This window comes from Hakea prostrata, chromosome 2 (assembly GCF_041222555.1).
Source record: "Hakea prostrata isolate BN-2017 chromosome 2, UWA_Hpros_2, whole genome shotgun sequence".
Taxonomy (NCBI): domain Eukaryota; kingdom Viridiplantae; phylum Streptophyta; class Magnoliopsida; order Proteales; family Proteaceae; genus Hakea; species Hakea prostrata.
This window is the reverse complement of record NC_142601.1, coordinates 11,188,869-11,206,308: the sequence shown is the minus strand read 5'-3', so window position 1 is coordinate 11,206,308 and position 17,440 is coordinate 11,188,869. Positions and strand designations below refer to the sequence as shown.

Below are 17,440 nucleotides of genomic sequence, written 5' to 3'. Positions count from 1 at the left end.
TCATTCTGAGGTCTTTGTTACATATGTCCATGTAACATCAAAAAACTTCTTAGTTACTTAAAATGTATTAGAGGTACTAAATTAAGGACATGTTTAATAACACATCAAGTGTTTCGGCTTCAAAAAACACCAAAACTAGTTTTGATTGTTTCTGGAAGCAGGAACACTTGGGCATTTAATAAAACGTGTTTTCTGAAGCAAAACAGTATCAACAAGCGTTCTATTGCAATAACCAAAGATAGTGAAGATAAAGAGTAGGGACCACCTTCACATGGATAGGGCTAAGTTTTCATTAGAGAGAGAAAAAGATGAAAATTACTTGGAAATAGATTTGTAGAATCAAATGATCCATATGAAATTACTTGGAAAAAATCTCAGGAGTCCAGATGAAAATTACTTGGAAAAAATGAATCAAAATTGAATTGAATCAGGTCAAAAGTCATTCGATGGAAATATTAAACTGAACCGGGTCAGACCCGGATCAGCCTAAATTACTGTGTATTGGGCCATCGGCACATGATTTGGGTTTCTGTGAGCGAAACGGAAGAGACAGATCAGCACTCAAATAAAAGTGACTTTGTTGATTGCATGGCACGGCAGCAGAGAAAAAGGGCAAAGGTACGCATTTGCGCAGATTAATCAACTGTGGTTAGATGTTGAGTTAAAACTTACAACTTGGGTTAGATCGAAGTGGAGTCGAGAGAGGGAGGAGGACTGACTGAGAGTCTTGATCTGTTTTGCATTTCCCTTTTTTCATTTTTCTATTTGTTTTTTTGGGGAGTAAGATTCTGTGGTTGCTTCTCTGATTACTTTTTGCCAGCCTCTCTCTGTCGAAGAGCGAGGCGCCGTTTGCAGTCCGATCAGAAGAGCGAAGAAGATAGAATATCCAGAGATCTCCAAGAAAACTAAAACCGAAAGCAATGGCTGCCCCTCCGGCAAGAGCTCGCGCTGATTACGATTACCTTATAAAGCTTCTGCTAATTGGAGATAGCGGTAAGTTTCTTCACTTAAATTTTTATATCTAAAATCTTCTAATTTTTGTTTTTGATGCCTTAGATTGGTGACTTTAGGGTTCTCTACCCCTAATATCTTATACTGGTGATCTTTTATCGTTTAAATATTTGCTTTAACAGATATTTCTGTTTTTCAAGTTTGTTTGCCTTCTTTCTCGTTTCGAATCTTCTATATTATATGGCTTCTGATCCAAGTGTTTGAACTTACATAGAAATTGAATATGTATTCGGAGCTCTTGAATATAAGTCACTGTTATGATGCTTAATTATATCAACCTTAACCATTTCATAGTCATATTGTTATGGTGCTGGATTCGACATCCATAGTTACCTTTTAGTGAAAGGTTGTTGTTATGCACTTTTGAATCTTTTTGTGCATTTGACATTGTGAATAGTGGATTTGTAGCTGTTTTATTTACCTAGGTCCTAAACTATAGTATCAAACCTGCACAACTGAACTTTTCATGTCCTGCGTTGGAATTTTTGCTTCCATCAGCAACTGTTTTAACTAATTATTTCGAGAAAATCTCCTTGAGCCTATCTTTTCTTTACCTTAGGTGATGCTTGTGTCTTTTTTTTGGTAGAAGTGATGCTTGTGCCACACGGGGGCATTTGAGCTTATGCTACGGCCTAATAATGGTCTATGTTACCCCTTCTTCTTTTTTTTTCTTCCCCCCTTCTCTCTCTTTTTTGAGTTTTGATGTTCTGGTGGTGGGTTGAATTATTTTGTAGCGGTCTAGTGGCACTCGTCCCATAACATTTCCATTGGTAATGGCATATAACTTTAAGATGCATCTTGTAAGTGAAGTGTGTGGGTACTCTAAAGAAAATCTGTTATTCCTGCAAAAATATCATTCAGTTTATGTAGCTTGTTAACATGCTTAATGGGTAGCCACTCAAAGTAGAGTTTTTTTTTTAATCTTCAGATTACATTTCTTTTACTGAAATGTAAATACTTGAGAAAAAGCTAGACAACCTCAGGTTTCTTTGAATATTAGAGATTTCCATGTGTTTTTTGCTTGTGTTTTGTCTCCAATAAGTGGTATGGTATCAAAGCAAGGTTTGGTGGATTGCAAAAGGTATTTAAAGATTTAAGAAGGATAGGAACGGTGCAAGGAGAACGAAGAAGGTTTTGATGGATTAATCAAAGATGCGATTACCTAGTATTAGAGATCATAGAATTGTTTGGATCGTCCAAGGGAGCAATCAGGTTGAGATCGTGGAGAAGAAGAATTGAAAAAAAAAATGTAATGATTACTTGGAAAAGAAATTATCATGTTCGGAATAATTGAGGGAATGTCTTGAAATAGGTGGGAATAAAAAGAAAGAACTCGATGGAGGGAAGAACAAAAGAGAGAGAGAGAAAAAAAGAGAGGAGTATTCATGTTTCATTGGATCCATTTTGTACAAATTATTTACACAGGATTTTGTGTAAAGGCTTTTGCGACGAGGTTAGGAGTTCCTAAGGTTTTAGGTGTTTGGACTCGATGCAAGTGATGGATCGACGAGATTTTGCTCCATTGATGTTGATCTTGTGGGTTTGTACTTAGATCAATGGATAGGTTATATAGGTTGATGACGGGCACCAAAGGCACAAGTCAAGGTGAACAGGATGGCAATGAAGAGTTAAAATTTCTCCATGAAACTTTTCAATTGTCATAATAATTTCACCTTCAAGCAACAACAGGTGAAGAATACACTTATGCGGGAGGGGATTGTTAAAGCTCTCAGGGAAAAGAAAAAAAAAGAAAAAGCAAGAGACAATGAAGGAAGACGAGTGGTAAGAGTTGAGGCATTTAGCAAATAGTATAATCCAGTTATATCTTGCCGATAATATACTTTGTGAAGTTATTGTGGTGGCGAATCCAAAGGAAGTTTGGGCAAAGCTGGAGAGCAGGTACAAATCCGGGTCATTGATAAATCGGTTGTTTTTGAAGAAACATTTATTTAGTTTTCGGTTGTCAGAGGGAGCGGAGTTTGATGGGCATTTGAATGAGTTCAATAGGATTCTCACAAAGTTGTCAAATCTTGACAAGGAGATCAAAGAGGACAAGGCATTATCTTGTTGGGATCACTACCTCAATCATTTGATCCCATTGTCACAACATTAATATTTGGTAAGGATGTTTTAAAATTTGATGATGCTATTATTGGTTTGCTGATGAATGAAACACAATGGAAAAGTAACGGTGATTAGGTGTTAAATGAAAGTAGTGCCTTGGAGAGGAAGATCAAATGGGAGAGGGAGGGGTATGACAAGTTATGGGGTTGTTCAAAATCTGCTTGTCGCAAAATAGTTTGTTATTTTTGCAAAGGGGAAGGTCATAAAGAGAGATTGTCCAAGGCGTAAGGAGGATAAGAAAAAGGATGAGGAGAATGAAAAAATCTTCAATTGTTGTCTTATGGAGAAACTTGAACTCTTCACTGCCCTCTAGTTTACTTGACTTGTGCCCTTCATGCCCATCATCAACCTAAATAAGCTGTCCATTGATCTCCATACCAACCAACAGGATCAATACCAGTGGAGCGAAATCTCCTCAATCCGTCACTTGCATTGAGTCCAGAATGCTCAAACACCTAACCTCGTATAAAAAACCTTTACACACAATCATATGGAAAACAATTTGTACGAAACAAATCCGATGAAAAATGAAAATTCTTCTTTATTCTTTTCCCTCCACCAAACTCTCTCTTTTTCTCCCACCTTCTTCAAGACTTTCCTTCAATTTTAATTTTTTTTCCAAACATGATTATTTTTGTAAGTAATCATTACACTTTTTCTCAATTGTTCTTTCCTACGATCTCAAACCCGGTCGCTTTCTTTGGTTCCACGATCCAACTTCGATCATAATGTTTTCCCCTTTGCCCCCTTTTCTAATCATCTCTTTTGGACAATCTAAAGAATTGAAAACAACAATTAAAAAAAAGGGCCAATGCAGGGTTGCTCGATTGGTAAGACTAGCACCTCTTAGTGAAAGCAATTGTGGGTTTGTCCTTGCCGATGGCATATGTAATATCCTCATCCCCTATATATAAAAAGCTCCCTTGTTAAAAAAAAAAAAAAAAAAGGAAAAAAGAAAAGAAAAAGAAAATTCTATGATCTCTAATACTGGAAAATTGTACCTTCAACGAATACATCGAAGATAATCAATTGTTGTTTTGTGTGAGAGTACTTAAAACTATTCAAGATGATAAGGATCCTCTCCTATGACCTTATCAAGAGAGAGAGAGAGTCTTCATCATCCTCTAAATGATTAATGAACTTAAACTATGATATTGGAGGATTTATACTCAACATTTATGACTATTTGGGTGATGGAAAACTCTCCAGAATGTTAGAATTATTCTGTTTTACAATTCATTTCTCTTAAGTTGTAAAAGTTTATAAGATTTTTTTTCCATTTGTTACCAACAACACAATCTAAAGAGTTTTGAGTAGGTTGTCTGCCATTAATGTCTAGACTGTGAATGGATGGGATTTGGTTCAGATACACCACTATTTGATTCCAAATCCGATAAGCAAAATCGCTATCTGGATCCTATTCGATATTTGGCGTAAATTTACAAAGGTATCTGGCATTCAAATCCGAACTTTATCGGATTTCTGATAATAACCCGATCTGATAAACTATTAGATTATTGGCTATTATGTCATTTTTTTATTTATTTCTGATTTCTGATTCCGATTACTAGTTTCTGAATCCGGTTATCAGCCCTTTTAGAGGACAAAAATGCTTAATACTTTACTTTAACAGAATAAATTTTTATTCGGATATTATCTGATCCGATAAGCAATTATCCGAATTCGAATCCGGATGTTTACTGGATGGATACATTCTGATAAGAAAAATTCCGGATTTGGACCCCCTTAAATGAATTTTCTTGGATTTCGATTATCCATTTACAGGTCTATTAGTATCAATCTTTTATTATGTTATATTGTAAGAATTAAAATGAGGAAAGAAAAAGATAGAGAGGGGGGGACTGCTAACTCAAATTAATGAAAGATAACATGAAATGCCATAAAACACTGAACTCTAGACACAAATAAGGACACTAGAATTGTGAAAAAGAAAATTAAAAAAACACCCTAAACTCAACCATTCCCAACCTTAAAAACTACTATTCACCCTTTCAAACACAACATATATAAAACGAAACCCAACCTTAATTTTTTGCACTTAGTTGAGGAACCATTATCGCAGCTCTCAGCATCAGAGGGTCTTCCTTCTGCCAAAGCCATATAAGCCATTCTGATGGCAAAACGGGCTTATGGTTATGCAACCACACCCTGAAAATGTTTATGGGCAACATTTTGCCATTAGGGTGTGGTTGTATAACCATAATCCCAATTTGCCCTCAGGATGCCTTTTATGGCTCCTATAGGGGGAGGACCCTTTGATGCTGAGAGTTGCGACAATGGTTCCTCAATGAAGTGCAAAAATTAAGGTTGGGTTTCGTGTTATATATGTTGTGTTTGAAAGGGTGAATTGTAGTTTTTAAGGTTGGGAATGGTTGAGTCTGGTTGCTTTGATTCGGGTGTTTTTCTAATTTTCTTTTTCGCAGTTCTAGTGTCCTTATTTGTGTCTAGAGTTGAGTGCTTTATGGTGTTTCATGTTATCTTTCATCAATTTGAGTTAGTAGTTCCCCCCTGTCTATCCGTCTTTCATTATTTTAGTTTTTATAATATAATATAAGGTTGACATTAATGGCAGATGAACCGGTTAAACCTCTTTAGATGGTGTTGGTTTGGTATGAAATGGCAAACTAAAAAAAAAAATTTATTTTTTCTTGTAAATTTTTACATGTTAAAAGGAAAATGATTTGTTATAAAGAAAAATAGAATAATTCTGTTTTTGATCACCCAAATAGTCATGAATGTCGAGAAATGAATCCTCCAATAACAATCGTTGTTCAAGTTTACTCATCATTTTTGAGAATGATGACTCATGCTCTCTCTCTCCCTCTCTCTGATGATCTGACTAAGTTCACTCCCTCTTAGAAACATTAATCAAGGTGAAATGACCGACCCACCCTCACCCACGTTGCCCCCCACCTTGCCCAAAAAAGTATCTGAATTTAAGCAGGTGGGAAATCAGTCGGTAAGGTCATAGGGGAGGATCCTTGTCCCTTCGAATAGCTCTTAGTACTCATACAAAACAACACTTAATCTATCTTCATCAAGGTAACTTGGCCCTTTGACATGTCAGACAAAAACAATTCAGCGCCTTGTCTTTGTTAGTTACAAAGACAAAATTTACAGCCATATCATTAACATAGATCACTCATCTTTCCATGCTTTACAACTTAAAATTTCTTCCTTTGTAGTTGTGGATTTTGGGTTGCCAGGAGTTACCTTATAGTTGTTAAAATGTTGCTGTAATGGCATAATTTGTTTTATCTTCTTGTTAACTATAAGTATTGTAAATGGAACATGCATCTCTGTGATTTTTGGAGCCTTTTTGCATAAAGAGACAACAGTTAAGATGATGTGTTTATTCAAATGTGTAACTCCTGTATGAGGAATGTTGTCTTCAAGCCAAGTCTTGTTTAACTGTTCTCTGGAGTGATACTTTGATATAAATGTTACCTTCTGTGTCTTCTTTCAAATCCAGCATATTAACTACTGGTTCATGGCTGTTCACTTTGAATGTTACCTTCTTGTCTTCTATCTTTCAAATCAAGTATAATGGTTACTAGGCTTTACTAGCTACTTGGCTGTTCACTTTGATTGGATGTGCTTTGTTTTTGAACTGAAATTGCCTTAAGACATATGGTCACTTTTAAGTAATTAGGTATTGTGTAGTGTCTTGAGTGTAATTAATTTGCTTTTGACCCTTCACCATTCTCAGTGTTAATGATGTCTTCAGGGGTAACTGACCTGTATGTACCTTGAGAGTAACTTGGGTCAACTGTATTTGGTACCCCCTTATTGTTGCTCAAGTTTTCCATTGTATGAATAGTTTCTTTCTAATCTTATCTTATTCACTTTCTGTTTTGGATTAATCAGTTGAGGTAAGATAGAATGCCAGGATGTAATTACCTTATTATATATATGCCTACCATCAGGGAGAGAGGTCACTTTGCCTTCTTTGCGACTCTTCCTCTGTCTTCTCTTCTTCTTTTTCTACCGTGTGTTTGATTTTGTGGTCTCCAACTTGTTACATGGTATCAAAGCTCCGAGCAGATGAGAATCAAGACCACTTTCATGCTATCAAAGTGCATCCTTGTGTTCAGTTGCCACCTTTGAGTTTGGACTGCTGGTGATAAGCTGGAGAAAGGGAAGGATGACATCAAGTCATCATGCCTCCCTCATGCCCTGGGTGACACTTGTGGTACAATGGATGGTATGAAGGGTCAAAATCTCTTGGCGTTAACTCCTGCAGCAGTTTGCTGCCTATTTTTCACTTGTTATTGGGCAGACTATTCAAGGATATGAAGGATTAAGCCGTCACGGTCTTATTTCTATTTGCTACACTCAGCCTATTGGCTAAGATTGGCCTCATATTTTTCACTATAAAGATAAAATTAGTTTCTGATCTATGCTGTAATTTCATCTTAGTTGGGCATATATTTGTCACATTTATTTCCCTTGAATTATCATTTATAATCATTTTCTTTGGAAAATTTTGCTGAAATTCCATTTACTTAGCTTCTTGGCAAAGAGGTAGATTATAGCAGTAGGATACTGAATTCTATTTACTTATGTGTTCATTTCTTTTCTCTTGGGCTAACTATTTTAAACATTTACAGGGGTTGGAAAGAGTTGCTTGTTATTGCGCTTCTCAGATGATTCCTTTACTACTAGTTTTATTACAACCATAGGGTGTGTAATCGAAATCTTTGACTTGAGGCTCACTTGTAGTCGTCTCATAATTTCATATGATAGCTGAAAGTCTGATGCCACTTTCAGGATTGACTTCAAGATTAGAACAATTGAGCTTGATGGCAAGCGCATCAAACTGCAGATATGGGATACAGCTGGTCAAGAACGTTTTCGTACTATTACAACAGGTAGCTACATTGTTTTTAAAATTGAACCTGGCATTAATCTGGAAGGGCTCAGTTCTAGCTCAGAGCGGTAAAAAGATATTCAAAATTTTGAAAAGTCAAAATATAGATAGAGAAACAAATGACTGTAACTGTCATGAAACAACACTGGTTGTTGTAGCAGTCAGTGCTTATGCTAGATAAGAGGTTTCATGTTTGATTCCTTATAGATATGCTTGTGCGTTCAAATTTCTTTTTAAGGAATCATGTACACCAAGTCTGGTGGTTTCTAGAAACCTGATGGTTTTCAGAAACACCCAATTTATTATTGAACAATGTTGTCCTACTCTTGGACCAGGCCAAAAAAAGCGATTAATTTCAAACTGTCTGGTTGACTACTGGTCCGGCTAGCTAGTTTAACTAAACCGGATTCTTCTTAAAGATTGAAAATTTGTGGCCTGGGAGGTAGCTTTTAACTAGGCATCATGCCTTCTTTCTGAGTGTTGGAAGAGTCAGAGAAATCCTAACTTTGTGTTTGAAGGATATTGCAAGAGCTTTGTTTACTTGGAACTTATCAAATATAGAACAAATCAACTCTTTTCAGTGTTTAGGAATCTTACAAGAAAAAAAGGTCTAAAAAGTATCCTAGCGATCTACCCTCGGTAAGGAAAGAACATAATAGGAAACTAAAGTTACCCAAACCAACCTAACAGTTCAGATCTTACAACGCTCCCTCTCAAGTTGGAGCATAGATACTTATCATGCCCAACTTGCTAATGATACTATTGAATATCTTAGTGCTTAAGTTCTTTGTAAGCACATCAGCCCCGCTTAAGGGTGTCAATTGCGTAACCAAACCGTTTAACTGTACTGAACTGCGCCGTCTAAAACCGCACCGTACCATTCAAAATTCGCTACGGTTCCAGTTTTAGGTACTCATATCGTTGGTACGTACCGAAACTGTACCGAATTGGTACCGTACCAAATTAAGAGATATAAATTGTAATTTTACAATTAAAACACTTAACCTTTTCCCTATCCCTAATTCCCTATTTCAAAATTTCATTTCATCATTCACTCCTCTTCTTCAATTTACTTGTTTTGTCTATATTAATTAGATTTATTTGCTTTGTCTATGTTAATTTCAAATTATATCGATTGGTTGATCAGAATTTTATTAGGATCTTAATGAACTAATCACAAAAGTGGCATAAGTTCATTTGTACCAAAATTGTACTGCACTATATATTGTGTTCAAACCGTTTTCTTGTACCGATTTAATACCGAAACCGTACCGAACCGTTTTTGTAAATACCAAAACCGTACCATACCGTTTAAATTCGGTACGGTATGGTTCTAGTTTTCGGTATTCAAAGTTGGTACTGTACCAAAACCGTACCGAATTACCGAAACCGTACCGATTGACACCCTTACCCGCTGTTTGTCTGAAGTAACAAGAGTGATACAAATCAACCCAACCTCAATTTTTTCTTTTGATGAGATGTCTGTCAATCTTCACATTCTTGGTCCTATCATGCCATATTGGGTTGTGAGCTATGTTGATTGCTGACTTATTATTTGGGTACAACTCTATAAAGACCTCTGACTTTAACCCAATTTCCTTAAGTAGTCCTTTCAGCCTAATACATTACTAGTGCCCCGAGCAATTGCGTTATAAACTCGGCCTTTGCACTGGACCTCACAACCACAACCTGTTTCTTGCTTCTTCAAGTCACTAGGTTACCTCCCACATACACACAATATCTAGAGGTGGACTTCCTATCATCTGGACTTCCTGCCCAATCTACATCTGCCTCAATCTTCAAGTTTCCATCAGCTGAAATCAAAATCATTTTCCTTGGAGTGGCCTTTAAGTACCTCAAGATACGATACACCATGTCCTAGTGAGAGTAGGGATCATGCATATATTGGCTAAAAAGACTTACTACAAATGTGATGTTTGGCCTAGTGTGAGACTGATAGATCAACTTTCCCACCAACTTTTGATACCTTGTCTTGTTAACGGTTCTCCTTCTTTTGCCTTCAAGTGTAGGTTAGGCTTATTAGGAGTCTCAACAGTCTTACACCCTAGCATCCCAATTTTCTCGAGAAGATCCAGCGTGTACTTCCTTTAAGAGGGAGACCCACCACTGGCAGAATATGCCAACTCCAATTCTAGGAAATATCTGAGCTTTTCGATATCTTTGATCTCAAATTTGGTCTTCAAAAAAGTCTTCAATGCTAAAATCTCATCACCGTTGCTGCTTGTGATCACAATATCATCCACATATACTAGAAGTATAGTAGTGTGGGAACCATCTCTTTTGATGAACAAAGTGTGGTTTGTGTTGCTCTCCTTATAGCCATTAGAGCTCATGGCCTTATGGAACCTTCCAAACCATGCTCTCGAAGATTGCTTCAGCCTATATAACGCCCTCTTCAACTTGAATACTTTCGTATGATTTCGGCAGTAGAATAACTAGGTGGCACATCCATGTATACTTCCCCTTGGAGTTCTCTATGCAAAAAATCATTCTTCACATCTAATTGTTGTAGACTCCACCCTTTATTCACTGCACATGAAAGAATAGTCTGAACTGTGTTCATCTTGGCAACAAGGCAAATGTCTCCTGGTAGTCAATGCCATAAATTTGAGTGAAGCCTTTGGCCACCAATCTTCCCTTGTACCTCTCAACAGTTCCATCTGCCTCGTGCTTGATCACAAGCACCCATTTATACCCAACATCCACTTTCCTGCAGGCAAAGTCACCAATTCATGCGTTATATTTTTCTCCAGAGCTCGCATTTCCTTATCTATAGCTTCCTTCCAGTTTGAGTGTGATAATGCTTTCTGCTAAGTGTTAGAAACATAACTAGAGGACAAAGAGGAAAAAACTTTGAAACATTGTGGATAGGGATTGGATAAGGATTGATATGAAACATAATTGGAAATAAGATGTTTGGTGTAAGCCCACTGCTGCTTTCTCAATGCAATTGGTAGGTCTAAAGTAGGATCAAAAGAGGGGTCAGAGACATATTCATTTGGAGACACTTGCATTTTAGGACTTGGAGCTAAAGCTTCCAATTGGCTTGGCACAAAAGGGGGTTTTTGCTACTTTCTTTGATAGGTCTTTAGAGGTCTAAGCTTCCCCTGTGCATCATTTGCTAGTTAATCGTGTCCGGTCACTTCATCTTCCAAAGGAGGATCATCTGTAGGAATCTCAAGAGAAATATTAAAAGGAGGAATCAACAGCAGAACCTCTTAACTAAAACTCTTCTCCTAAAAAGGTGTAGGGGGAAAAGAGGAACTTGTTCTTGGAACACAACATCTATAAAGACAATGAAACGACGAGAACCAGGATGATAACACTTATACGTGTTCTATGTAAGAGGATAACGCAAGAAAATGCACGTTAACCTATAAGGATCCAACTTACCATGAACATGATGGTTTTGGACAAAGGTAATACAACAAAAAGCCTTAGGCGATACTGTGAAAATGCACAGTAACACGTGAGGATCCAACTTACCATCAACATGGTGGTTTTGGACTAAGGTAATACAACAAAAAGGCTTAGGCATTACTGTAAAGGTTGTTGTCCGTAAAAGAACCTCAAGGGGGGTAGCATTGGTCTAAGACTTAGGAAGGCATTCGATTAATTAGATACACTGCAGTAAGAACCGCATCACCCCAAACTCGAGGAGGCACATGCACAGTAAACATAAGGAAACATGCTACCTCAAGTAGATATTTATTCTTGCAAAACTCAATTTTGAAGTGGAGTGTCGATGCAACTGGTCTGGCGTATGATGCCATGGTCGGCTAGGTAAGAAGAGAATGCGCCACCCAAGTACTTAGTCCCATTATCTATATGAAGGATTTTGATTATAGCCCCAAACTAAGTCCTAACCATATTATGGAAATTCTGGAAACACGAGAAAACATCACTCTTTTGGTGAAGTAAACTTACTCGTGTGGTTCTAGTGCAATAGTCAATAAAGTTATAAAGGTAACAAACTATGGATAGACATGGTCCAAGAAGGACCCCACACATTAGAATGAAATTTTGAAAAAGGTACATGACTATGATGGTCTAAAATAGGGTAAACATGTTTGGTCTATTTAGCTAAAATGCAAGTTTCACATGAAAATCATTCAAATTACACCTTTTAACTAAATTAGGGAACAATTTAGACAAAATGGGTAACGAAATGTGGCCAAGACGATATGCCACTACAATTGCAAGAGAAGTGGAATTAGAGGCCATAAAAAGAGTTGATGGGGACCCATCCAATAAGTAGAGACCCCTTTTCTGTTTACCACTGCCAATTGTACGCCCTGTTTTCCGGTCCTAAAACTCACAATGAAGGAAAAAAGGTTATTTGCGGTTCATATCTCGAGTAAGGCTACTAATAGATAAAAGGTTAGCCGAAAACTTAAGAACAAGCAAAACATAAGATTTAGGTAAGAGATGGTGAATAGATGAAGTTTCTTTCCCTAGAAATAGGAAAAAATTACCCATCTGCCGTTCGTACAACCTGAGTCAAAGGAGCAGAGGAATAAGTATGAAACAAGGAAGATGAACTAGTCATATGGTCAGTTGTCCCAGAGTCAATTATCCAGGAGGGATAAGTCAAATTGATACTATGACGACCAAAAATACCTGAGGAGGACCGTGGATTAGAACAATGTCAAAAGCTACACTCTCATTGGAAGTCGACGCTGGAAAAGATAAGTGAAGTCTGGACATCAACTGGAAAAGGTAGTACTCATGTTAGAACTAGCTTGGTTTGCAGATGCTCGATTGCTGCCCCTACTATCTTCCGATTGTCCTTTATGTCAACCATAGCCTAGGCTTGCGCTTTAGAGAAGGAAAAGGCTTTTGGGAAAGGACATGTGCTCGAATTTGATCATACTCGATATTCAGCCATGCCATGAAATCACTCTTTGAGCTTATCTTCTCACTTCTGATAGGCAACAACATTTGCAACACAAGATGGAGTAAAACGACCATAGAAGTCAAGGATCTGATAATATCCTCGTAGAGTGTTGTAGTATTGTGATAGGGTAAGCTTCTCCTGTTGCAATTGATGAATTTTCCTTCTAATTTCAAAGCACTAAGCATCATTTTGAACCTTGGAATACATTTCCTTGGCAACTCTCCAAATCATGGCAACATTAGGAAGAAGTTGGTTACTCTCTGCAATACTTGGTTCAATAGAATTAAAAAGAAATCCCATAACCAAGCATTCATCTGTCTCCCACTTGTCTTGATCCGTTCTAGGTGAAGAAGGCTTGATAGAAGTTCCATCAAGATGATCAGCAAGACCATGAGCACCAACCACAAGAGAAATAGAACGAGACCAATGAAGGTAATTGGTTACATTAAGCTTAACAATGGTCAACTAGAAAGGAGAAACATCACGGTTTCAAGAAAAAGATGAAATAGGAGGTTTCTCAATACTAGATGTACCATAAGAGGCAGGGGTAACTGGATCAGCCATCGCTGGAACCAAAAGAGATCATGGACTATTGAATAAAAAATTTAGTTGGAGAAAAAATTACTTGCTACCAAAAAGAGTCATAACGAATTTGTTCTTTCCTTTTTTTTATTTGTTATTTTATTTATGACACAGGATGCATGAGGCTGGTTGGTTTTTCTTTTTTTGTTGTTGAGTTCGATGGTTCTGGTTGGGTTTGATGGGGTTTGGTCTGTTCTGGTTGGGTTTTGTGAGTTTTGGGTCTGTTGGGGTTTTGTTATGGTTTGATGGGTTTTTCCTAGTTCCATTTTTTTTTGGGTTCTGATTTTTGGTTGGGTGTAATGGAGGAAAAATAGAAGGAGAAGAGGCGACGGTGGGTTTAATGGTTTTAGGAGAAGAGGCAATGGTTTGTTTGAAAAAGGAAGATGATGCTTGTTGTTGGGTTCAAAAGGTCCATTTGCAGGTGAAAAAAAAATGATAGTCTGATGTCTTAAGATGGTGGCTCTGCGATGGGTTCTGCAGGAAGACAATGGATTCTATGGGAGGTGAAACTTGAAAGTTGCAGAGGAAGGTGAGAGTTGCAGATGCCTCTGCGATGGCTTAGAACAGAAGTCGTGATGCCCAAAAGAGGGTTGTGATGAATAAATTAAAAAAAAAAGGTAAGAAAGAAAGGTGAGGTGATGAACTGATTGACGTTGAGGGAGTTGCAATGGAGTGTTGGGTGGTTCAGTTGCAGACAAATGGTGTCGAAGAAGAAGAGGGTAGCAGACTGCGATGGCTTCCATTGGATGTGAGGAAGAAAACCAGGGACAGAAAAAGGAAAGCTTATGGAAAGCTTCGATGGTTGTTGCAATGGCGGAAGGTGGTGGTTCAGGTTCCTGTGATGGTTCTCCTAGCAATGGTTTTCCTTCTTCTTCTAATTTTTTTTTTTTTAAATATGGTTAACGCATGAAAGGGACGATGGTGGTGATGGGACTCAATGATGGATCAGAGTTGGCTCTGATACTGTGTTGGAAGAGTTGGAGAACTCCTGACTTATGTTTGAAGGACACAGCAGGAGCTTTATGTATACTTGAAACAAACCAAATATAGAACAAATCAAATATTCCCAATGTGGGAATCTTACAAGAAAAAGAAAAGAAAAAAATATGTATATTATCCTGGCAATCTACCTCAATGAGGGAAGAACAGAGCTAAATCTACCCAAAACAACCAAACAGTCCAGATCATTCGACACTGAGTAATGAAGTACCATTGTTGCCCTTATTATCATCATCATCATAATTATAAAATTTTGCTTCATTTGAACCATCATGTTTCATGATAATCGAGCTAAAGGTGTGAAGCAGAGTGATTATTTCATTTGTCACAGCAGAATCAAAGAGATTTTTGAGGAGCCCAAGGGAATAAGTCTGGTCAGTGTAACCAGATAAACTTATTTAATTGGACCAAAATCTGCCATGTGGCTTGTTGAAAGCACCCCATTAATTTTGTGAATAGGTGACCAAGGTAACATGCCCTTCTATCATGTTTCTGAGCAATGGAAGTTGGCAAACTGTCAAAATAAAGCTTTGGATAGCCAGTTCTATGTGACAACTACAAGAGCTTGCATTTATTTTTGTTTATGGCTGGAAGTACATATGTGTGGGTTAAACATGCATGGGAGCTTTTTTGATTGAATTCGAGTTTAACAAATGGCCACTCCACATAGAAACTAAGATTTTACTTGGTTTGGCCTGAGGTTGCATATTTCTCCAAAAATAGAATATTGCATAAGCAAAGTGCGAGCCTATATGGTTATATCCAATTACCCCCTCCCTCTTCCCCCCTTAGATCAATTACTTAGATGATCACTATGTATATCATATTCTTTGGGAGCTTCTGAAAGCTGATAACAGGAGCCTGCTCACCTGATATATGCTTAAGATCAAGGTGTCAGATTTTCTGCACAAGATTATATGATGTATACGTGATGTCATAGTTAAGGCTGCATACTTACCTGTCCCAGACTGTGTAGTTAGGTGCTTGTGCACTGGGACCTTCTTTCTATTAGCTGATATATTACTTAAGATTTAATTTTTCTTACATTTTTCATTTGATTTTATCACTTTTTGTGTAGCTTATTACAGGGGAGCCATGGGTATATTGCTAGTCTACGATGTGACAGACGAGTCCTCTTTCAACAGTATCCACTTCTTATGTTGCAGAGTTTTTGTTCGTCTTCTTCTAGGTTTCTCTTTCTTAAACCTTACAGTGAAGGTTCCTCAAAATTCATGTATTTCTTTTAGGCTGCGTTTGTTTGCAAAGGTGGGGTGGAAAAAAAAATGTGGGCCCCATGTGTAGTGGGGTGAGGGAGAAGGAAAGGAAAATAAGGGATTTTGTGGAAAAGTGTTAATTGTGGGTCCACTTTTTACTTTTCCACACTTTTCCACACTTTTCCACAAAGTCCCACACATTTTGTGGGGTTTTGAAAAGGCTTGGGGTGGAAAAGTTGGCTTGCCACCTCACCAGACAAGTCTCCTTAAATTAAGGAAACTTGTCTCTAACTTTCCCACCCCAAGCAACCAAACAGACTACACTTTTAGGATTTAAAGGAAATGTAAGAAAAATTTGCTTTTTTCAAGAATTTTCCCACCCAACCTTTATTCCAGCAAACAAACGCAGCTTTATAGAGAAGAGGTTGAGAAAAAGAGGGGGGCGGGGGGGGGGGGTGTTAAGCCAAGTTGTCTTTTCATAGCTGTGATCCTTGATATAGGACTTCTTTAGACATCAGAAATTGGATTCGAAACATTGAGCAACATGCATCTGATAATGTTAACAAGATATTGGTGGGCAATAAAGCTGATATGGATGAAAGCAAGAGGGTAATACTTAAGCTAAGCTCCAAAGTTCCAATGTTATTCATTTATCAAGATGTGGTCATGACTTAATGTTGGCTTTTCTGGTAGGCTGTGCCAACTTCGCGAGGCCAGGCACTAGCTGATGAGTATGGTATCAAGTTCTTTGAGACGGTAAGTCCAAGTTATCAATTGGATTTTTAAGAACTATGGTAAATTGAGCCTCCCATCTTACCATCTGTGCAGAGTGCAAAAACAAACTTAAATGTGGAGCAGGTGTTCTTTTCTATTGCTAGAGATATAAAGCAAAGACTCGCTGAAAGTGACACAAAAGCAGAGGTAAATTTATGTTTTGCCTTTTGAGCAGTCCAGAATTCCTGATTTAGATCATTGGATATAAAACTGTGAACTATTTTATGAGCATTCCTGTTTTGTGCAGCCACAAACCATCAAAATCAATAAGCCAGACCCGAGTAAAAATTCTGGTACAGCTCCAGAAAAATCTGCTTGCTGTGGTTCCTGAGATGTCACCAATATAGCATTGCACATTTTGCATGCTCGAGAGGTACAGCAGTATAAAACTAGGAAGTCTTTCCTGGATGAAAAGGATTTCTGAGGGCGGGGTGCTTTTGCCCTTGTTTGTTAAACTTATGGCTGTTGTAATTTCTTCCTAAAGTTAGTAGAGAGATTTCCTAAATCCTTTCTAAGCTTTGGGTTACAAATCCTGCAGTCATCTATCTGACAATCTTATTGGGTGGTTTCTTTTTTGTTTGATTGCTTTTAGCTGTATGCTCATCAATGTTGAGCTTGACATAACAGTAACCTATTTGTTTAGTTTCTATGCTAACCAGTCTCGAAAGCAGATCTGAAGCTCTCTAAAATAGTAAGGGCTTGGCGTCTATTGGTCTTCTGGTCATCGATAGGTCTTCTATTCTCTGTCTATTGTTGTCCATCTGTTTTTTTTAACTTATCTGGCTTCATTTTTTTCATTTGGAAGGGGGTTCTTTGTTGAAGGTTGCTTGTCTGAGAAGAATAAGAGTTGTGCCCTTGAAAACAGTAGGTCAGCTTCTCTGGGTCAGGGTTCTCTCCAATATACTTTATGGCATTTAATAGTTCATG

The 17,440-nt window shown here is 37.6% G+C and overlaps 1 protein-coding gene across 1 annotated transcript; it reads left to right on the top strand.

Moving 5' to 3' along the window:
• The first annotated feature begins 707 nt into the window (after positions 1-707).
• LOC149023720 (ras-related protein RABE1c-like) lies at positions 708-17,334 on the top strand. The gene is made up of 8 exons (XM_089144223.1): positions 708-993; positions 7,767-7,839; positions 7,927-8,027; positions 15,604-15,669; positions 16,251-16,348; positions 16,433-16,495; positions 16,568-16,660; positions 16,761-17,334. Exons 1-8 carry the CDS (start codon positions 921-923, stop codon positions 16,842-16,844), a joined length of 651 nt encoding a protein of 216 aa, XP_089000349.1. The 5' UTR covers positions 708-920; the 3' UTR covers positions 16,845-17,334.
• The last annotated feature ends 106 nt before the right edge of the window (positions 17,335-17,440 follow it).

What these genes read in the sequence shown, in the direction of transcription:
- LOC149023720 (XM_089144223.1), top strand. Translation starts at nt 921, where the DNA reads ATGGCTGCCCCTCCGGCAAGAGCTCGCGCTGATTACGATTACCTTATA. An exon ending in AGTTTTATTACAACCATAGG is followed by an intron (nt 7,840 to 7,926) that starts GTGTGTAATCGA and finishes TGCCACTTTCAG; the next exon opens with GATTGACTTCAAGATTAGAA. An exon ending in ATATGGATGAAAGCAAGAGG is followed by an intron (nt 16,349 to 16,432) that starts GTAATACTTAAG and finishes CTTTTCTGGTAG; the next exon opens with GCTGTGCCAACTTCGCGAGG.